At 40.9% G+C, this 24,269-nt stretch overlaps 1 protein-coding gene across 1 annotated transcript in view; it reads right to left on the bottom strand.

The window, feature by feature from the left end:
* The window catches only part of HK1 (hexokinase 1), a 61,798-nt gene extending 39,096 nt beyond the window's left edge, over positions 1–22,702 (bottom strand). The window contains exons 1-3 of the mRNA XM_067552650.1: positions 22,390–22,702; positions 9,178–9,340; positions 1,039–1,187 (exon numbers count right to left, since the gene is read on the bottom strand). Of these exons, the coding sequence (XP_067408751.1) occupies positions 1,039–1,187; positions 9,178–9,340; positions 22,390–22,452 (375 nt within the window). The 5' untranslated portion in view covers positions 22,453–22,702. The remainder of the gene's footprint in view (positions 1–1,038; positions 1,188–9,177; positions 9,341–22,389) is intronic.
* Positions 22,703–24,269: the final 1,567 nt, after the last annotated feature.

The following is a 24,269-nucleotide window of genomic DNA, read 5'->3' as shown; positions in this document are numbered from 1 at the left end:
AGATATTAGTAGTATAGATCAAATATCATTGCAATTGTTGTACATAAATTAATCTCAGTAATTTGAGTGATTGTCAGATCTTACTGTATATCATAACTATTTAGCAATTGTCATCAGATCAGAAAAAATTAAGGATGGAACTCCCTTTACAATCTTTTATTCAATTTTTTTAAAATGAACTTTGAATTTTCTAAATGGTTATCTTTGCACTCTTCAATGGCTCCTCATTCTTATTAAGAAAAAAAATAGGTGGCAAAAACTGTATTTACCCAACAACGAAAACTCTATAACGTTACACTGTTACACTGCAGCATAATATGTATGTATATAAAATATTCTCTGTAATCAATTTCCTGATCAGATAGGGAAAAGTAAACATTTCTCTATAGGCAAATTTGTTATTCCAGGAACACAAGACTGAAAATATTACACCTACCTGGTTTCAAACAGCATTCACTCACCAAGTCAGATTTATGTAGTGTTCAAACATTGTACTACCTACAGTATAATTTTTTTTTTTTTTTTGGGGGGGGTGGGGGGGGGAGGGGGGGGCGGAGAACACTACAGTCATCACACTCATTCATGAAAGAGACATCCCACAGGAGAATGAATACTTGGTCTTGTCACCAATCTTTATTCGTTTCTAGGTACTGCCCTACATTTCAATTGCAAGCTAAAATCAACCTAATCACTTACAAAAACTGGGAGGTTTTTCAACCCTCCATTCCCAGACATGGTAATTTTCATTAGTAGATCACTTCCAGTAATATATCAGATCAGATTAGATATAGAAATTGGTTTAGAACTGAACTTCTAACTCAGCAGGAAGTGACCTGTATAATAAAGGCTGCATTCTAGTTCCCTTAGATAATTATTAAGAATAAATAAATAGTCTTGGTATCAATAAGAATTATAGAGTTCAGTATATATTTTTGACCATTAAAGCATTAATAAGATTTTTCTTTCTACACTTCTTTAAAATTATAATATAAAACATCTAATATTTAGACAAATATCCCTATAAGAAAAGAAACCTACCCGTGTTCCACTTCCATGCATGATATCTTCTGGTGTGTTATAAATCTCTGTTTCCATTTGTACAGTCTGCTTTTTCTCATGAGAGACCTTCACTCGCAGAATTCGAAAATAAGATCCACCAAGATCCAATGCAATAAAATCTCCTTTCTCTATTTGGAAGACAAGGTACAAGCAATCAAAATTGTTAAATGGCTCTGACCTATGAAACATCAGCCTATGTTAAATAAATGTGAAGCATAAATAAACGTATTAAGCTTAAAGTAAATAAATTCTATCTACAGCATAGCTATTAACTGTATGTCAAGCTAATTCTCTATAATTCAACCTAAGATTAGTGCAATAGCAAAACAATGACCATCAGAGAGAGGGCAGTGGAGTAGTGGTCAAAATTAGGGTTCAGACACCATGACTAAGCTGGCTCACCAGCCTCAATGAGGAAAATCTGAGAAGCAAGCAGCAGACCTTGTAAATCTGGATGAAATGGAATCATGATGTGTGGAAGATTAGAGAGAGTTTCTGAGGGGGAGGGCACAGATTGAGAAGAAGAGAGTCTTTCCAGGGGGACCTAAAGTATTTCTCGGAGAATTCTGACGTTTTGGTGGATCTGAATACAATTTAGCCTTAAATCATCCCAATTTACATGGAAACACAGTTAAGTATAAATCAAGGGTTTTATAAATGGGAGCTGAATTTCAGTGAAAACTACAATAATGCAGTAGATGAGAGAGAGACAGACAGAGAGAGAGAGATCACACTAAAAACTGTCTAGACAAACCTATAGCTGCCACAACCCGATGAGTTCAAAATTTGTGACTTCCCGCTGAAATCTGACACAAATATAGCTATCTAAAATTATATCCTCTGGCAAACCAGAGAAAACTTTAGGACATTTCCATCTCTATCTCAAAGGAGAGGAATTGGGTCTCAAAACTTTAAAGTCAATTCAGTTGATTATCTACCTTAAGAGCAGTTCAAAAAGCCTTAAGGATGTGACCCAGTCATGCTACAGAGACTGTCATGTATCTGAAAAGTCACACTTTCAGTGCTTGTTTTACAGCTGTGTAAATATACTTGACTGATCCAGGTGATGACACTTGTGTTGTCTTGTCTTATCAGACAAACGAACAAACAAGGACAGTGATTTATTAATGGTTTGAGAAAGAGATACCGAGGGAAGCAATTTACATAATCTTTATAATGATGAGCAACAGGCCTGTGTGTGCAGTATATAAACACTGAAGCTCTTGTGCCCTCCTCTCCCCCTCCACACACACAGATGCGCCAATGGATTTTACAAGGCTGTTCACAATTTAGCAACACAGTCAAGGTAACACTGCACTTTCTAGCATTCTCCCAAATTTCATCTCTTCACAGATTTGTGCCTTTGGTTAAACTTCAGAAATTACTCATACGCTGGGTGAGTTCCTCACCCTACTGAAGTCAATGGGAATTTTGCCACTGAATTCTATAGGGCCAGAATTTCACCCATCAAGAGTAATAGACAAAATCCTTTGCCACCCACTATACCGTTCATTGTGATTAGCACAGACCCAGTTGTATCACTTGCACTCATTATTATGAGTAATCATAGTAATGATATAATAATCATAATAATCAGGAATCAATTCTTGACCCCTATAAATCTCTCTCTCATCTTCCTTGTGAATTCAACCTCTAGTATTGTTTCTACGAAGGCAATTCCCAACTCTCTTGCCATTTCTTGTTTCAGTCATTTCCCCCTGTTCTAGCTGTCTAAAGTCAATACGGATACACTTTTAACTGCTCAGTATCATCCCTGAAATGTCATTATCTCCAATTTCTCTTCAACTCAAATCTCACATCCATCTGTACTGTCAAAAACCTAGTTTGATTGACCCCAAATCTTCCTCCCACAACTCATGGGTCTGTAACTTGCCTACTGCTACCTCCAAACCAGAACTTGCATCTGACATTGTTTTGACCACTCTTGTGCCAAAACTAGTATGGTCCTATTTGTACTTTCACCCCTCCTCATATCCCACTCTGATGTCATGTACACAAACACATATAGTCTTCCAGAAATATTGTCCTGCTTAGTAAGCTTCCCTAGGCAGTGTAACTTTCAAGAAGGAATGATCCCACTGGTGACAGAGTGGGATGTGATTGCATCAGATTGTGAAGTCCTGTTTTGTACCTGTGCTGAAATATTGGCACTGTAGCTGTATTAGTTCAGACTAGTCCAGGAGCAGCCCTATGCTGCATTCCAGGCAGCTGCTCTGCCTGGCAAAGGCATTTGACACTTTATTAAAGAACCATCACTAAAGCCAACAAGGCTATAGTCTGGGGTTGTCGACTTGGTCTCCCCACTACTGGCCCACCCCCATGGAACAATGTTTTTTCCCCCCAGAGGCTGCAATGGGTGGACAAGCAACACTGGTGAATACAGAACCTCGCAGTCGAGCACACAGTACCAAAAATGAGGCCCTAATTAAGAGGGAGATTCTGCTCTGTCCAGGAGGCTGACCGTCACTACACCTATGGAGGACTTGCATGAGAGAGAGGGCAGGAGGGACTCTGTCCCATCTGAAACACTGAGTCCTGGTCTATACTACGGATGTATAGCAGTGTAACTACATTGCTCAGGAGTTCCACACCCCTGAGCAACACAGTTATAATCAACCAAACTCCTGGTGTAGACAGTGTTCTGTCGATGGGAGGGCTTCTCCCATCGACATAGCTACCAGCTCTTGGGGAGGTGGAGGTAGGGTCTCCACTGAAGCGCTGCAGCATTGTAAGTGTAAACAAGCCCATATGAACCACAGACTCGCATGAAAGGGTGAGCTCAAACTAGGGGAGGGTGTGTGTCAGGACTTTTGTTATTTTCAAAGAGCTGTAACTCCTAAGGGTTGTAAGAGTAATGGCTTGTTTAGACAGAGTTAATGCATGGCAACATGGAATGTAAATCTACAGCACACTAGCATGTGTTACGCTAACTGGTCATGCGGACACTGCTACCACACACTAACTTTCCATCTAGACAAGGCCTCAAATAACTGTGGTTAAGCAATTCCTCTGCTACGCCCGTATTCCTTGCTTTTCTGCACATTGCCTCTCAAGGAGTTAAGCAAGTAAGCCCAGAGTGACCACAGCCTGGAGGAAACTCTGGGGGGAGCATGTGTAAGTGACTGGGGGGCTCAGGAGGCTTCAGATCCTGGTTTGAGAATCTAGGGTGGCTGGACAGCAGTGTTCCACATCTCAAGAACAGGTGCCAGACAAGAGGACTGATGCTGGGAGCATGTTCCCAGAGCTAGAAACAGTGACTAGACTCTACCCAGACCCAGTTGGCTTGGAAATTTAGGAGGCCCAATTACTGCATCCACTAGTGACTGTACTGGGGGTTAATGGGCCAGTCTGAGATACCTACCACCTGTCATTTTCCATCCTGGAAACTATGCACTACTAAAGGGGGAAGTTAGTTCCCTACAGAAGCTGTTATAGCCCTCCCAAGTTGCAACATATACTAACAAGCGAACCACCATATGCCAGATACTATAAACAACTCATATATAGAAAATAAACTAACTGGTAAAGTTGAATATTAAAGCCATAACTTAAGATTCTTCTAAACATTTCACCCCATAACTTTAAGCTCTCTTTTTTGTTGCCTCAAATATTGGGCTGATCCTATGTTTTGTTTACTAAAAGAAAGCTCCCATAGTACTTTCCCTATGTATTGTAAAACTGCACAGTTTTAGAAATTATTTTTAAGTTGTACAAATGAACATAATTTAAAATCTGAACACATCCTCAAAATTCTGCATGTCATATTTAACAGGGAATACGGTTTTCATAGCTGTCTCCACTGTCACAGGATCAGAAGTAACATGTTCATCCCAGTCACCTCATTAAATGAAATAGCTGGACAAGCAATACCATAAAGAGATCATTTGTCTAATGCAAGCGATTACCTTCAATAAATAATTATAAACAAACACTAGAACAGATGGCCCTTTTTCAAGCTTAAATGCACCCTGGAATATACTTCAAACAAATAATGCACTTCAGAAACATCTACTCTGGCAACACGCAACAAATTAACACATTTGATTTCAAATATATTTGGCTCCCCTTATAAACCAAAAGTTTAATGAGAAATGTATGCTTTTCACCAAAAGCAAACAAAAAACCCCTAAAACTTTCCATGAGTACATTAACGTTTCAGATTCAGATTTCAAGAGTTAAACAGATTGTAAGTAACAGCATTTAACCTGAGCTTTGTAACACAAAGATGCAGTTAAACATACCAGAAGTTAATTTAGAAAGATACTTTGTAAAGCATTTTAAATAACTTCAGATGTTCTCCTGACCATTATGGCCGAGAAAATTTCTGCATTCTCAAATTAACCAATTCAGAATTTAAAAAAAATCATCATAATAGTAAGAACAACATCTCTGTCCACAGTCTCTAAAAGATATTACTCAAAAGGTTCATTGTTAACACAGTACAGGAATGTAGATTACTGACTAAACAACAGTATTTCTTCAGAATATTCAGCTTTCATTCATTCTGCATGGTTTGGGATTTACAGCTTATTCATGCGCTGAAATTACTGTTACAAGATAGCAATGATAATAATTAGTAACAACTAAGTTGTTCCCACAGGACTCCAGTCTGATCTTAGACAGGTGTCTCTGATTGGGGCATATCAGCTTCTAGGTCCCAGGAATCCATAAACTGATCAATATTTTTCCATTTCTAATTTCACCTTGTGCAGGTTTTTATTGGCTCATACAATGGATGGATTCTTATATCCAGCATTTTTTACTAGAGTCTAAACAGTTATAACAGCCACTTATCTATGTGTGTGGTAAAGGATTTTGTATAGAAGAGCCAGGGCAAAAATCTTCATACAGCTTTCTACTGTTAAAAATGAAAGGGGCATTCTAATCTCAATTAAAATACTGGATTTTTCATTTGTGAGGAATGTAAGACACATGACGAATAACGTACTTGCAATTTCAGGAACACAGACACCAATGGTTACCTACAGTAAGCATTTTATTTTTCATATTTAAAAGTCAGACATACATTTTATACAAATATTGCACAGCATCATCATTTAGTTTTTCAATTATCCAAAGATAGATACTAAAAACCTGCAATACTTCAAGATTGCACAGTCAGCCTACCTATGTGTCTGAACAGGATATAGATTGCAAGCTCCTTAGGGGAAAGCTGGTGTTATCTTCTATAATTGTACAGCAACACACAGAGTCGCTACTTTCTCTGTGCACCAATGAAGTCAATGGGAGTTTTATCATCACCAACTTAAATGGGAGCAGATTGAGAGCTAAAAGCATTCCATTAATAATATTTAGGGTTTCTTTTTGTAAATCATGTAATATTTATGATGAAAGCAATATTTTAATTCATTTATACTCCTGACAGGGAAAGAAACTAAATTTGACATTCTTCCGGTCTCAGCTCTGCCTCAGGATTCGGTTTTGATGTCACTATTCTATTTTATTTGATGGATTTTCAGGTCTTGATGTACAACACCTCCCACCTGTTCCAGTCGTGGGCCATTCTGCAGCAGAAAATACCAACCAGGCTGCATTGTGCCTAAAGATCTCCTGGTTCTATATTTACATCTTTTAATAATTCATGCTGTTATTTGTTTTATTTGCTGTATGTGTGTTATGGCTTTTATCTACTAGCAACTGCATGTTGGTGGGATAGGGGATATATTTGTGCTTGACTGGAAGAAGTGAAGTTTCAGGAAAACCTGAAGCTCAGGGTCAGCAAAAGTGTTAGAATTGCCATTGGGCACCAGGAACACACACGCTCACACAAACGAACAGGAGAACTGAATGCATGACCAGTCACAGCCCTGTCATTGCTTCCTTCTTAGGCCAACATACAACCCAACATGCGCACACAGGTTAAAATTCACTCCCTCTGTAGAAAGTCTAAGTATTTGGGTTCAGTATGGCAGCATGCAGACAGAGTGGAAAAATGAAATCCATTCCATCCAATTCGTAGCCAGGATGTGGAACTACTGAATAACTCCTCTATGGCAGCTGTGTACCCTCCATATCTGTTGCATGAGGCACTGGGGCTACTGAATCCACATGAACATGGACCCCCAACCCAGGAGCATTCCCATTTCCCTGACAAAACCCATTCCCATAGCAACCATGCATGGTCACTTTACCAAGGGCCTGCCACAGCAGCCCCTATGCATGGTTTAAGCAGATAAATGGCTTTGTGCTGGCCATCCACACATAGGTAAATTACAGCATATTAGCCAACAGCAAAATAGTGATGTGACACTATCTGGCATGTAAGTGACCATTTATAATATTACTGATACCAATATTACAGAATTGTAATAAATATCATATAGGATATGCCATGCAGGGTACCAACAGAAAAGTCACGATTCACTAAGATTGATAAGCACATTTATACATATGTATCAATTTTGTACTGTAAGTTCTAATTATGAATGGTATCTTTATATTTCAAACTTGTGCTGTGTTTCTGGATGACACCCCAGAAGGATGCCAGCATCACTAAGCCTGTTCAATGGCCCATCAAGGGAACACACAGGTACAATGAATCCAGTGAAAGAACCCAAGGGCTAAACCTTATGAGTCACCAGGAATGCAAGAACATGTCTATGGACTGGGGACTCTGTGGCTTTTCCAGGCCATGTACTGTGTTTGAGACAAGCCATATGGCAAAGGGACATAAAAGGCAGCTGCACCATCTCCATTTTGTCTTCATTCCTGCTTCCTACCTCTAGATCTACTCATATACAACTGAATCTGCAAAACAAAGGACTGAGACCAATCCAGGTCCTGGATGTACACCAGAGAAACTGTACAAGCTTGCAAACTCCATAATTCTGCTGAAAATCTGATATAGATTGACTTTTTATTCAAATGACTCTCTCATTGCTTTGACCATTTAATCTCTCTCTCCTTATTTGTTTCTTTCCTTTTATAAGAGACCGTTAGTGTTCGTTACTAAAGGATTGGCTGGCAGCATGGTATTTTGGGTAAGATCCAAACTTACATTGATCTGGCAATGTGGTTGACCCTTTGGGGATCAGGAAAACATTTTGGTAAAGGGAATAGTTTTAATAACTTCTCTCTTTACTGGATTTAGTTGCTGATTGGGAGCCTGAGACTGAAATGCAATAAGGGGTGCTATGTATTTCTTGTTGTAGCCTCTTGATAACCAGCGTGGGAAATCAGGAACACTGTTTGTGACTGGTTGGGGAATCTAACTTCAGTGTTACCCACCAGTTCTTGGAGAATCTGTTCTCCTTTTACAGCCTGCCCTGATCTGGGCATTTTCAAGTGGGCTACCTAGGTCACAAGTGGGTCACAAGTGAAACCAGGGGACTTTAAAAATATGCTTAACACAGATCTCTAATTTCAAGCATAAAAAATTAGTAATAAACTACAAGAAGAGACAGAAGAGCAGAACTATAAAAGATTTCCACTCACAATAGAGCTCCCTATTTACTGCCTAATATTAACTTTCTGGTTTTAACCCAACTGGATCTCCAAACATGACTGCAAACAGATTTAAATCTACTGCAGAAATGGAGTATAATTACTGTATATTAAATAACAGAGATTAAAAATGATCACCGTATGAGAATCAAAATAAGGGAAAAATTTGCCTCAAATACAACACACCATCTCCTTGGGATGTGAAGGATATGTAGCATTTTTAGAAGACAGATTCACTCATATGTCCACTTTTAAAATCTCTAGTCCACTATACACACCACTGCTAAGAAAGAAAGAAAGAAAGAAAGAAAAAGAAAAAACCCTGTAATTTTACCACGAATTTTATAATGCAAACAAGGTTTTCAATCCAGTTAACAGTTTGGGAGTGTTGGTGGATAGAATAGCTAGAAAGAAGGGGGCAGAGGGGAGGACTCTCTCTTCCATCTTTAATGAGACCCATTTTGCACAGGTCTGTAAAGAAACTACAGAAGTTGGTTCCATGCATTGGAAGGAATATATGCATATGAGATTCTCCAGAAGTAAGATACTTCATTTAGTTTTGGTAGTGTTTAAAAAACACATTTTTCATACAGTGTATTACATTAACACATCACACAATATTCTAATCCTTACCTGAGCCATCAGGAATTGACCTTACAAATGTAGGAAGCATTTTTACTGTAGCAGTTGGATTGAAGTCTCTAGAAAGACCATTTTGCATCTCTCTCTTGAAGCGAGCCATAATATCCAGCAGTGTTTCATCAGAGAGTCGCATGGCATAAAGATATTTATCAATCTGGAAAGAAAAAAGTAAAGTGAAAATCCTGCATTTGCTTGTGTGAATGCACAAACAGACATTTTTTTTCTTTAACTGGACTTTTCCAGAAGACTAAAATTTATATACTGAACATGTGATTCTTCGAGTTTGAGTCTGAAACTCTCAAATGAGAAATGCAACCAACACCAATAAGCTTCCTATTCTTTTAACTCAAAAAGAAAAAGAAAAGAACACAGTAATTGACGCACCAAATTAGAGCAGAAGCCCATCTAGCCCTGCATCCTCTCTCAAGTTTAAAACCAGGTGCACTTGGCTGTAGTATACAGTATTACACATTGGGGAGGGGAGGGGAGGGAAATTCCTTCCTTTCCTTCTTCTCTGAAGGTAATCAGTTTATGCCCTGAAACATGGGACATTAGCCTAGTTTAAGGACAAGAAGTAGTATACAGAAAAGAGGCATTAATTTCATTTTGAAAAAGGTTTCATTGTAGTTAGGTCCCATAAATACTGGTCTGGGTAAACAATGGGGATCAAAGGAGAAAGACCTGTGAAAAGGAGAATTAGTGTCTGGAAAATACTTTGAAATCCTTGGACAGGAGCCTAAGAGCCCCTTTTATGCCAACTGGCAAGATACAATTGATTTAGCCAAACAGTGCCTTGTAAAGTATCTCATAAGAATTGGTGACACGCTGTCATGAATATCACTCCATGAAGTTTGTGCAGGTTGTGTATAAAGAATTATGTATGTGTACTGGAAATACGTTCTTAAAATATGTTTTGGAGGCAGTGAATAAATAAGCCTGCCTCTGACAAAGAATGTGGATTTATCTGTTTGCATGAATTGACTACAGGCAGATGACAATGAAAGTATTTACACGTAAGGTAAATGAAGCAATCAAGCTAACAAGCAGCAGAGGAAACAGCTTGTTGAGCATTAGAGTCTGAACCCCCAAGAAGTCTTCCTGGCTCTGGAGACAAAGACAATGGACTTTGGGAAAGAAAAGGGGAGCAAAAAGACATTCTAGTTATCCATCACCTGGGAGACAAAGGAGATAGTACCCACTGATTCTGTGAACATTGGGTGCTCTTGCCTGAAGGGCTAGAGATGCTGGTAGCCTGATGTGAGAAATTATTGTAGGCAAAGACATACCTTGCTAGAATTAAGTTGCAGGAACTAGGAAGAATGTTATTTTTGTATTGTCTGTAACACTTTCCTATCTTTTTTATTCTTCCTTGGTATCACCTAAATCTGTGCTCTTCATTAATAAAAAACAAACATTCTTGTTTTATTAGAAAGCCATCCTGGTTCTGTATATTAAAGTGAAGTGTGGAATTTCAGCCAAGCGAGCAGACTGGTGTGTGCTCTGGCTCTTCGGAAGCATGCATACTTAATTTCTGTGAGTGCCCAGTGAGAGGGAGCAGACACTGCAGAGAGACATCCCTGGGGAATTCATTTCCTGCAAGGCAAAGTTAGGACTGGCAAAGTCTCGAGGTATTTGCTGGTGAGGCAGACAGACTGGTCTGTCTCCAGCAAAGCTCTCACACAGCGGCTTATAGATCTGGGTTCCCAGAGGAAAGTGTCACAAAGGCATTATAAATACGTTATGTAGCAGCAGCAGTTCCAAAAAGCTTTGGAATCTGAACTCTTCATAATTTTGTGGAGTATAGCTCAGAATGAATGAAGGGTACAGCATACAGTTCACTACAGTATCTTCCTAGTGTTACTTCCCCAGAAGCCATAGGACTATAGATTATATACATTTTGCAGAAGGTTGACCTGACATAGCAGGGTTGTCTACAGCAGGCTCTGAACGAGGTTAGAATGCTCAAACAGATCATTACTAATTTGGTTAGCATTTACAAAAATAACGATGAAAATCTTGCAAGATCATTGATCACATCCAAACTTTAACCATAGTACATATCCAGTCTGGTTTTGAATCCAGAATGGAACCAAAGCCACTGGGACACATTCAGAACTAGGGAAACAAACCCAATACCAAAGTGGTACAAAAGTTCTGAATTCAAGATTCCAGTTTTGGCTCATCTCTAGATTAAGGTATGCACTTCTCTGAATGCAGATATCTGTGTTTTAAATTATTCTGCACAGAAATGTTAATGAATAAACTCTCTGCTTTGTGGCTTCCTTTTAAAATCTTTTCCTTTGTCCACAAAAGAATCTGCCCCATGGACATGAAATAAATACCATATAGGCTTCAAATTAATTCTTTTACAATTCAGCAATTAAAATATTTATCACGAAAACAATCAAAAGAATCATTCGATAGCTTAGTTGATTAGAAAACATCCAGTTAGCAGAGTCCTCATTTTGCTGATTCTCTCTCAAGAAAAAATGAAGTAGTGCAGTGAAGTACAGAAGCATTCAAGGCACTGGTAACTTTGAAACACAGCACCATTTTTGCATAGCCACACAATAAAGAATACTGGGAAACGCAGCATTTCAACATAATAGACCCAGTTCTGCTCTCAGTCTATGACAGCTGCACACACAACTGCTGAAAGGATTGAGTCCATTGTCCAGCATGAAGAACTAGATGGGCTTCTGCTCCAAGCTGGTATGCTAAAGATATCTGCACAAACATTCCTCAGAGCAAGAGATGTCAGAAGACAACAGTAGCCAAGTCAGCTAGACAAACAATCAGCATTTGCCACGTGACCCCAAGACAGAATGTGTGCAGCATCAAAGAGCCTCACATTCAGACTTCTGTGGGAACCACAAACGAGTCAGTCTGGCTAAGGTTCATTCACTCTGCAAGACTCAGGGTTACAAAACTTCCTGGCCCCATCTTCACATCACAAGCTGCCATTGCCAAATGGCAAACAAACAGCTGAAATTATTAATGAATCCACCTGCATTAATTTGAAGATGCAAGGAAAGCTCATTCCCAAATTATTTAATTCTTTGGACTCCTGATCATCTGAAAGTTTAGGATAAAAATCTCCCTTTTTAACATCTATTCTCATCTCGGTGGATGGGGGAATTTATTTCCCGTATATATCATCATCATCATCTCATATTTCATGCCTTTCATCACAAAGGATCCAAAAGTGTTTTATAAATATATTATTTGTATATTATAAGCATAAGAACATACCAAATACATGGAGGCAATATGATAAATTCATGTCATCGATCTGCAGTTTATCATGCACCTCTGACTGACTCATCTGCCCTTGCTCACTAATCCACGTCACCAGAATTCTAACATTCCAACCCACGAGCAACTTCGAAGAGCCACATCCCCACACTTCCCTCCAAAATTACTCCAGCCCAAGGCCAAGGGTAACTCAGTCCTGGGTCAGTGACAGCTTTTCGGTACATTTTTACAACTCATTGTTTCACAAGCCTACGTAGTTAGAAATAGGAAATTGTATCACTGAAAAGAGGTGAGAGTTCCAGCTTCCCCTGACAACCGGCCCTATTCTGTTCACAATATTACACAAATCCTCTTCATCTTCAAGGAGGAGAAGAGCAGCAGCAATGCTTCAGAGAAACAATTCAACCTTCAGAGATCTGGTTAAAGACATCTGCGTCCCCGCCCTGTTTACCATCAGCTTCTAGACTGTCCCAGTTTACTGTCTGCCTTGTAAATACTGGCCTAGAAATTCATCAGCCTGAAGCAACTCTTTCCACATCACATGGTGTCTTTTACTCTCTATACTGAGCATGGTTTACTACAAAGAACAAAGCATTAAAATGCAACCTAAGTTCCTAACAAACAATATGCCTGCAGTGACCAACACGTCAGATACATGAGGTTCCTTTGCCAAGATCCTCTCCTTTAATCTTCTATATGATTAGGTAACATTAATATCAACCATTCAAATATATGCCTTTGATTACCGCCGCCACCACCACCACAATGTACGTGCTAACACATTATGTATATGAACATACACCTACACACTAAACAACAGTTTAAGACAGGAAGTGACGAAGAATACTACGCTACTCTCCAGCTTAAGGAGAATATAGCTTGTCAGAATGTAATTAGGGCCCAAAATGCAATTTGTCCAGGAAACTGGTCCCAGTGCTATTATTCTTGCAAAAAGCATTCCAAGCACAAGTGGTCAAAAATTCAGTTTCACATCTCAATCACAGACAGCGCCTCTGACAAAACAAGGCACCCTAATGTAATGATCAAACATTCATGTACCAGTGCACTGGGGGAAGAATGCCAACTACTGAGGCTATGTCTACACTACAAAGATAAGCTGACTTATATTAGGTCAAGTTACAGCCATCGCATTAATTACTGCAGTGCCTGATGTCCACGCTACCCTCCTTGGGTCGGTGGAGCGCGTCCTCACGAGGAGCACTTCCACCGACCTAAGAGGGGCAAACGTGGGGAGCTTGGAGCCTGGTCTCTCAGCTCTGCTGGCAGCTCCCTGCCAGGAATGGGATCCAGCCGCCTGGGGCTTCCAAAGATAAATTGGAAAAAAACATTAGATACAGCAATTACAAGAAATAATACCATGCACTAGCCCCAAAGGGGCAGATTATATTAATTTATCTGGGGTTATACCTAAACACTAGCCATCTGATCTTGAAATCATCTGTTCGAATCCAGCCCAGATCTACAGTGGGTGGACACTATTACAATCTCATGTTCAGAACATTGGAATGAGTTGGGCTCAGTCCTGTTCCTAGTGGAGGAGAGTCCTCATCACAGAAACCACCAGAGAGGGTGCTCTTGTGAGCAGTCTCAATAAATAGACCAAGAACTCGATGATCCTGGAGACTGAATTACCCTACCTCTCCTTAAGGCTGTGTCTCCAGAACACCTGAGGCACACTGGTGAAAGAGTGAGGAGCCTTGAACTGCTGCTACCCAGGCTGCAGGTGTTCTGGGAATAAACAGAAGACATCAGTCTCCAGCACTAAGTCACATGCAAGAGGCCTGAGGTATTGTCATTTTACAGTGAAGGGGAGAACACTAATTAAGGCTGCACAGTCATCAAATTTCACTGTCATTCTGAGTCTTGATTGTCCATAATCTCCTTGCTAATTTAATGATCTAATTGGCTATTAGATGGTTTATAATATCTTGTCATACACCTAAAATAAACTCTGTAGAAGCTCCACATCCTGCCTCCTACTTACAATAGCGGGCTGAAGGCTAAAGAAGTGATTGACCAATAGTATTTGCATGAACTTCAGTAAGTTGTGTTCGAACAAAGGATATCAAGATCAAACTAGCCTGAGCTCACCAACCCTGGGACAATGTACCATTGTTACATAAAGCTACAACAAACACCATGTAAAAGGTGGATATTTTTCTCATTGTGAAAAGCCAGGGACTGCACTTCCTGCAGTTATACAGTTAGGGCATGGATTTTGGATATGCACAGAGAAGCACATGGAGGCAGTCATCACCGAGATCCATGGAAAAACTCACTTCAAAACGGATCACTCTGATGCATTCAATTTCTAACAGACCAGCCAGCTTTGTTGAAGGAAAATGGCTATAGTCACTCTGCCAAGTATAGGAGAGGAAGGAGAAGGGCATTGCTTTCTTGAATTCATTCCTCTTCAGGAACTACCAATTAAGCAGGAACTACAAGAAAAATCACTACAAACAATACAATACCTGCTCTCCTTTTCCTGGAGAAGTATCAAATATAGCTCGTGTTGTACTCGGTGTGTTGGTAGATGCTGTCACCGGTATTTATCAGTGTAGGCTGCGTGCGTGTGTCCCTGTGTAGATGCTGTCCCAGCTCTGCGCAGGAAACTGAGACGGCTCTCACGATCGAATGAATCGACACGACCACAGATTAGCTGAGTAACGAAGGCGCCCAAGCGAGGTTTATTGCGTGCGGCACAATGAGAAATGACTTACAGAGTATCTCTGGGTCAGTTTCATATTGGCGGCGTTACAATGGTCTCGGCCCAACGGCGGGACTTTCCGTTATCCCCTAGACCAGACACCGGTATTCCCTCTGACATCCTCTTTTATACACTGTTACATACACTTTCGGTCTGCCCCCCTTTCACGTAGGTAGTTGCCACCCTCCTGACGTAGTCTAATACCACCTTTTTCCTTTGATTGGCTGATTTGGGCACCGCCACTCCATGTATCATTTCTACCTATCAAAGTGTCATTTCAGAGAGTTAGTATCTTGGTACCTCTTATATCCACTACATATTTTAGTAATATTTTGGCAGTCTTACAACCTTGCAGAATCAGCACTTTCCTATACCAGTCTCAGTTAACTTGAGTGACCCCTTATACTTCTGTTCACTTGGGCTTTTTCCATTTAGGCCTTAGCCTGTTTTACAGGCCTTAAGCTGTCACTTCCTACTACAGCTCGTGCACGATATCCAGTCAAGGGACACTTTGGAAAATGTTTTTTAAATGGCCACAATCAGGAAAATGCCAGTTTACTGAATAGGAGATTTAATAAGGTATTTGTAACCAGAGCTCATCTGGAAACTAGTCAGGCTTCTCTAGACTGGAGATGAAGCAATCTGTGTGGAATTAGGAGAAAGGAGCACAGGCAGGGCCAGCCATAGGGGCAAACACTCAGGGCAGTACCAAACAAACACCTGGGGAGGTGGTTGGTCTGATTTTAGTTTGTTTGGGTTGGAATTTTTTTGGATGGCTTTTGGAGTTTTGTAGGTCAGCTGTTTGAGTGGGCACCAAAACATTTTCTGCCCTGAGCTACAAGACACTGGAGACCAGCCCTGAGCTCAGGTTGCAGAAGAGTTTGTAGGAGGCAGCTGCAAGTCAGTCTGCATGCATGTGGCCAGGCTTGACAGCTAACTGAAGCTGCAGCACCACTGTAAAGAGTTCTCTCAATAAAGAGCCTGTTTAGTTTTACAAGCGCAGAGTCCTCCCAGTATTACCCACCATGCAATACTTGAAACGAGATTTACCCCGATTACACACTCATTGGTGCAGCTGCCCTGGTACAATTCCTAATGTAGACAGGCAAAGCAATTACTGGCACCAATGGAACCAGGGGCATACACAGAAATAAAAATTTGGTGGTGGAGCCAGCTCTCCCCACCGTGGCCCCAGCAACCAGAGGGGCCAGCTCTCCCCCATGGTCCCAGCGCGGACACGCCTTAAAACAGCAACCATGATGGGGACAGGCTGGGGGCATCTCTGCTGCAGAGACCTAGGGGGTAGCACATACACTGAAGCACCTGCTGGCCAGGGCAGGGCAAGTGTTTTCCTGCCAAGGGAGCAGGAAGGGCGGCCAGGCAGGCACCCGCAGGGAGAGCCTGGCAGGTCGAGTCCGGCTTCCCACACCCCTCAGGCTGCAGACGAGTTACTGACCGCAGAAGGACATGGCCCTTCTCTGTTGAGTCGGGTCCCCAGCAACAAACGAGCCCAACGCTGTCCCGTCCCAGACCCTGCATGGAGGCGCATCGGGCGGCAAGTCCCCACCTGCGGTCTAAGAGCCTCTGGCCTTGAGACTGGCCAGAGACTCCCACTGCCCACAGCTAGCACGGCCTAACACACTCCCAGGGTCACTCACGGAGCAGCCGGCTCTCCCACCATGGTCCCAAAGAAGCTTTCATCTCCCAGCTTGGGGCAGGAGGAACTCACTCTCCCCACCCTGGCCCCCAGAGTTCTGTGCCCCTGCTTGCCCCTCCCCCACGCATGTCCCTGAATGGAGCGTATCCTGATTTCAAGCAGGGAAGACATTCTGTGACAATATGGCTGCTGCTGCCTGGGCAAATTGGGAGATGCTTCTGAGGAACTTATATGGCAGGGAAGTAGCCCTCCACAGGTTTCGCAGACAGCCTCTGAAGTGAATGGCTGCACTGATGCAAAAGAGCGGAGTTTGTTGCTTTACCAATGGCATGTCTGAGCCTCCTCCTGAGAAATGACATAAATTATGACAGTGGAAGCAGAGGAGCCCTACAAAAGACTTAATATACTTTTTAAATCAAATGGAAACTATTTTTTTTTAAATGGAGGGTGCTATAAACAAAATAGTATACATGTATTTTGTTCTGGCTAAAACATGTGATGCTGACTCATTTTCATACCTTAGAAAAGGTTTCTTGAAATCCAAGAGCTACAGTAATCATGCAGTGCATTTGTAGATAAATATAACTATATGTGCTCACATTTCTACCTAAACACCTACTGAGTTACTAATGACCAATTCCTGCCCTTAAATGCATGTCTAGTTTGCATTGACACTAATGGGAGTCTCATGCAAACTCAAGGACAGAGAGGGGCCTACTTCTTATAAAGATTTCCAGAAACCATTAGCACCTATTTTATTCACACTCTCCTAATAGGGAAGTTATTGGCTTATGCAAACACTCTTACTATATAGTTGTTTATGTAACATGCTCATTTAAATGTGAGGAATATTCATCAGGAGTAAAAGATGCATTAATAAAACCAGTTTAAACATTCCCAAGACTTTTCCCTTTTCAATTACATATGGCTTCATAGTTTGTAACCTTTAAGTGGCTCCTACACAGCAGTGATCCTGGCTGGTTAATTCCGTTAATCTTATTATATCCAAACTACTGCAGTTTACATCATATTACCTACATTTTTAAGAAATTAAATGCTTTTCAGAGTTTTTCTTTTTTATTTCATTATTTATTTTGAGATTGTCAGACATCCAATGAATAAAAATGAATAGCTAGAAAACTGGCAAAATCTTAAACTCCACACATAACTTACTATTACACATGTAAATCTAAGGAAAGCCTCTGAGTACTCAGTCTTTTGAAGGGCCAGACCCTGATCCTGCAAAGACTTATACACCTGCTCAACTTTATGTACTGGGAGCTGTCACATTGAAGTCAGTGAGACTGGTCACAGTACATAAAGTTGTTTGCAATCCTGTTCTAGCCCTATTGGCCCCAGGATATTGGAGACAAGGTGGGGGAGGTGATATCTTTTAATGGATTGCCTTCTGTTGGTGACAGAGACACGCTTTCAAGCAATACGTGTTTCTCCAAGTGTGTCTTTCTCACCAACAGAAAGCGATCCAATAAAAGATATTACCTCACTCACCTTGTCTCTCAGAACATATAGTTAAGCACATCTTAATGAGCATATGTGCACAGAGAAAAATTTATCATACCCCTCCTAAAATTTTGACCTAGAACTGCCATCAGACCCTCTACCAGCAAAAGACTCGCCAATGAAAAAGTGTGTATAGTTTTGTTCATAAACTATTAAATGAATTTGAAAACACATCTTATACATCTATTAATGCCACTGTATACTATTAGCTTGGTTTACATATTGGACTGGCATGAGATCATATACTGATACAGCATTTTATATGAAAAAGTGGCTCCTTTTCATATGTTACAGTCCCACAAATTTTTGTTCACATATAACATACCATCTGTGACCATGAAACACATTCTCTGTTTTTTCCACAACGTGGTGATTTGTGCCTTTAAAATTTTTCAGACACTGTACTAACCAAAATTAGTAGATTTCTCTTAAAAGGGACTGTCTTAAACCAAGAAAAACAAATTTAATATCTATATTCAAGTTAAGAATACTGCCTCCAACTTAACTTATTATGCCTAGGTACTCCACGTCTCAGAACAATATCATCTCCATACAATACCTAGCCACAATTAATCGCACTACATGAAGGTAAATACTATTAACAGATCCTTAAAGTTAGTGACTCTGAGAAAACTGGTTAACTACCAAGTGAATAATACAAGAGAACTGTCTTTTTCCTGTAATTATTACGTTGACCACAAAGATTCTGGGGGATGAGAGAGGATTTCTAGTCACTGAGATATAGGGCAATGTGGAACTCAGGGTGAACAAGTTCCAGCTTACCTTGTCTCTTCTTTCCTGATAATCCTTCCTTATCCCTCATGCCCTATGATGGCATTCTAAGTGTGACTCACCACCTGCACTACCAGCTGTCACCTAAACCTCAGGCAAAGAACCAGCATAGGGGAAAGTGTAACATGAACAGTTTCAGGCCTGCACTCTGGTTTGGAACTACATGGATGGGAAGCAGTACAAAGAGACAGGGGAGGGAGGTAATACAGGGGTGGTGAGTGAGGGGTGGAAACAAATGAGTCCATAGTGGAATAAAGGAGACCTCACCCTTTTGAAAAAAAGGAAGCACAACGAGGAGGGAGCTGAAAATGGGAAATGAAGGCAAGTATTCTTCAGTGCAATATCCTGAGGACAAGTATAATTGTACTAGTACTAAGGGTCAACATAGAGCACAGTTCACAAGCATCCAGTACTTTGAGGGTCAGAACAGCACTACAATTCTGATCCATCCAGCCCCCTCATAAACCTTCCAAAACTGAATTTTATTGATTTATCATTAATTTATTAATTATTATTATTATTTAAAGGAAGCTGAGGGAGGAGTTTAGTTCTTAGCGTCAATCTCAGTAGATTCTGCTAAGGGTGCACATATAGAAATATTTTGCTTATGTGCTTAGATTGTACACTAGTCTAAATGGGAATTTTTAAACGACCCACATTAATTTATAAAATATTTATCTATATTTCTAAAATACCCCATCACAATGGTTTCTAGTACAGTCAAGTAAAATTGATTCTCAATGTAACAACTAATTTACAAACAAAATGTCTATATTTTTATAACAATATCTGTGAGACAACACCATACAGAAAATCACCTATATCAGCATGCATCATAACAAACATTTCAAATGCAGTAAATGTAAAGCTTGTGATCTTTAGTGTATGAAAATCTGATGGTTTTGTGTTTATTTTGGATTTCTAAATATTACAACAATAAAACAGATTATGCCTTACACAGGCACTTAAATCTGGAGCAGTAAGTAGCGTGTAAAAGTGTTTCAAGAAAACAAATATACCTGTTGCATAGATTCAGGTAATAGAAAAATTAAGTGAGAAGGCAGATTCAGGATTTTCCTCCAGAATGAACAGTTATTCCTAGTCCTTTACCTCCTACAGGTATTTTTGATGGGGAACACCAAATGGAATAAGCAAGAGACTTAAAGCTGCAAAAGGCAACTTTTAAAAATAATGCACATTCTTAAGTCTTGTCTAACTGGGTTTTCTCTTTGGGATGGGGTTTTTTGGGTGAGTGGAGATGATAGTTTTTTTTATATTTTTTGCTCACTGGGGTAGTTACCAGTGCACTGATGTAACTAAACAGGAGCAATCCCCAGTGTAGATGCAATATACCAGTGTAAGATGGGGCATACACCAATATGACTCAGCTCTGCTAGTTATTGGGGTTAAGTCACACAAATGCAGTGCATCTATGCTGAACATTTACTCCAGTGTAGCAACATCCATCTAGCCACAGGTGCAAATTTCCCTAGTCTAGACAAGCCCTGATACTACTACAAATGACTATTTGTAACATTAACAGAAAAGAACAAAGCCACATTATTCAGAGTTTTACAAAAATCTTACATGTACCTTTAACAATATTCCTCCCTCCCACCCCATCTCTCCTCCCAAATCCACACAATAAGGACAAACATGGCACAGAAAGGGTCATGGGAATCTTCCATGTTACGACACCTATTTGTGAAAGGCCACTGAGCTTCTTCAGAAAGAGAAAGTCAAACTTTTTTTTTGCCTAGTACCAAAGTCTCAAACATTGCTAAATATTCAACTAAATTATCATGCTTTTCCTGTTATACCACTTCACCTTACATCCTGTAGTACTCAGAAATAAGGTAATACTGTTTTACAATCTATTTACACTAACTCCACAACCATTTTGTGTTATGCTGGTAAACAGTAAAACTAGGTAACTAACTGGCACACAATATTCCCATATCACCTTAAAAACCCTGCTTTTTAACACAACTTTCAGCCTCTTTCTGCCAATTTACTATAAAAATAGTATTACTATTGCCCCATAAATTCATGTCACAACTACATAAAATTCAAAATTGTTTGTGACTGAATTAACTCACATTCTTGTGACACACAAGTCTGTGCAAGCACTGATAAAACAGTTATTTGTATATATGCTGTTGCTTACAAAGAGCAAGAAATAGAAAGAAACATATTGAAATGATGCATGTGGCACTGACTTCCTGATAATTAGAGCTCTTTTTGTTTTTAAATGAGGCTGCAACACAGTGACAAAACTATAGCAAATGTTGTTAAAATACCTTACAATCATTACAAATTCTGCAGCAAAAGGAACTTTTGTAATTTTTTCTTTGATATTTTAAAAAATTAGAATCTCTCTGCAAAGCCTATGTTGATAGCTTACACCCACTGTGGCACTACACCTAGTATAATAAAATGTTGGCCCTTCTTCCATGGAAGAGGCCTAAGGACATTAGTCTGATGATGTTAAAAAGAGGATATTTCACCTCTGTATGGAAACCAGTCTTTCTATGAGACACAGGGACAAAACACAAATGTGTAAATATAACCTTAGTGGAAACGATTGTTACCCTATTTGTCACTTTAATAAGTATATAAATAAATTCCCTCAAATGGGAAAAATTATCAGTCTAAATTTTAAATGTTATACTAAACTCAGTTTCTTCACTCGATTGATTGTTAGCTAAAAATATTCTTTTTATTAACAACAAAAAATATAGATTTTATTGGGGAGGTCTCGACTTCAAAAAAACAAAAACTACAGTTCAGCTAACTTAATTTTTTAATAAAAACTGGCCTGGGCCTTGAATTCCCTGCATAATAAGAGATATTTACCATTCGTACAGTCACGTTTTATGAGACCAACTGACTGTATTTTAGACTATTCTACAAAGGGCCTTGAGGAAGAAAAACATTACAGGACTGCTCAGTGGAGAAATGACATCTACATCCTTCTTTCAAGGACACTGCACCATGTTACACAGCTTTTCCGGGGTTATAGCCTTCGAATTTTACAAACTCAAGGCTCAGCTGCTTTTTTAAATACACAACCCGCGCTATACAAGAGAATTCATTTTCTTACAACAAATATTCTTGCTTTTGTTACCTTCAGCTTTTCTAACAAATATTTGCATCAAGTCGAAGCAAATGTCGGACACAGACAACACAAAGACATCGGTGTGAAAAAGCAACTGGCTACTGAGGTGCAAATTGTCGGTTGCTGCCTTACCTTTTTAACCTGATCATCCTTTAATTCTGTGAAGTAATAGGCCAGGAGCTGGGCAGCTATCATCCTGTCTGCTTGAGTAAGATAAAGATAACTGAAGGGTTTTGCTGAGCACCACAGCAGTCAGGACACCCCAACGCGACTCTCACAGCAACGATTCAGAGAGATCTGGCCTTTTGTCTCTTTCTTCCCCCCCTCTGGCACGGAAAGCCTCTCAGCTGCGGGAAGGCTGCTTCTCCCTTCGCTCCCCCCACCCAGCAAAAAGATGCAGAGGCTTTTTTCCATACAGGGGCTAGACAGCGAGTAAAACCTGCCCACTTCCTGCGCTGGGATTGGCTGCTGAAGGAGGGCTCTGCAGCAGGAGGGACGAGCGCGGCTCCTGGCACTGATGGGCAGTCCGTGTGCAGGGAAGGAAGCTGGGCTGGGCTGGGCGTCCAGTGCCCCCAAACCATGCACGTCCCCCACGTCCGTTAGTTCGAGCGCGTCGAAAGCCCCGGTGGCGGGGTAGGCAGGGGAGCTGCAGCCCAAATGACCGGGCCCGCCGCTGCCATCACTTCCTGCGAAGGGCAGGCGCGCACGGGGAGAGCAAGCGGAGCCGGGAGAAATTCCTGCACGGAAAGGTCGAGTGAGGGGCTGCCGGGCTAGGTGCTCCCGCCCCTCGGGAAAGCAGCCGAGCGCCGCTGGCTACAGGCAGGGAAGGTTACGGGGATGCTTAAAACCCGGCCAGGGCCCATGGGTCAGGCGCACGGTGCATGGGGCAAAGCGGTGCGCGGGGACGCCACCAAAGCCCTGGCCAGCAGCGTTTCAGATGGCGGGCAAGATGCTGGGGCCGGGCTTTTGCAGCTAGCGGGAGAAAACTGCAGCGCTCCCAACGCCGCACCACGCGGCCGCCTTCACGGCTTGCAGCAGCAGCGGGCTGCGTGCGAAACGAGGCGGAGGGAGGCGCGGCTCAAGGCACCGGCACGTGACCCGCTGCCGCATCCCCTCCCCCCTCTCGCTGGGGCCTGCGCTGCGAAGGGAAGCCGCTTTGCACCGCTACTACGTCCTGTGCTCCTGGGTGTGGTCAGTGGGGATCGTGTGGGATTAGATCTGCTGGGGGTGCCTGGAAGAGACTAAGTGGGATTGACCGAGATACAAGAGTGTTCGGACAGCGGTAAAGTCATTACCCTGGATGTTTACATAACTTCCTTGGGGGCGTCCTAGGCTTCACGCAGAAGATTTCGTGGTTTCAGGGCTCCCTTGCTGCAGCCATGTAAATAATTGCAGAAATTAAATAAATAAAATACATACAACAAAGGATTCAAAAATCAAACTGACTGTAAATCTTTCACGCTAAAAAAACCCACCATCGCAAAAATGAAACGTGTTAGACAGTGCCCGGAAATTACTCCAAAAGAAGCATGCTTCCTCGCCAGTGAATAAACCTTGGCAGGTTTGCAACCCTGGTAGTCACACTTGACAGCTCTTGCAAGTCATTTGGCTAATTCTGAATACAGTTGTATGCTCCCTCGTTTATCAAGGACTTGTATTCAATTCAGAGGGCAGCTTACAATCCAGGAGAAGAATAATTACAGTCTTTGTCCAAACTAGCTGTGTTAAAAATCTAGCTATTACTCTGAAAATGTAACAACTCATACTGGCTGCTAGCTTCCTGATGAGTGAAGCCTTCAAGCCAATAGTCAGAAATCATTCGTCAAGAATTAGTCAGAAGATTATTTTAGGTATTTGTTCAGATAGCATTTATAAATAGGACAGACCATGCCAGCTAGTGTGCTCAGTAAAAATCAGATAGAAAGATGGTTTATGTTCTCAAATTATTCCCAATAAAATGAAGAACCCTGCAATACAATTTTTTAGAAGAATTTAAAAGATAACATTTTGCA

Source organism: Emydura macquarii, unplaced genomic scaffold (genome assembly GCF_026122565.2).
Source record: "Emydura macquarii macquarii isolate MOO-44397 ecotype Brisbane River unplaced genomic scaffold, CSIRO-AGI_Emac_v2 contig_1390, whole genome shotgun sequence".
Lineage (NCBI taxonomy): Eukaryota > Metazoa > Chordata > Testudines > Chelidae > Emydura > Emydura macquarii.
The sequence above is the reverse complement of the archived record's forward strand: the minus strand, read 5'-3'. Positions and strand labels throughout refer to the sequence as shown.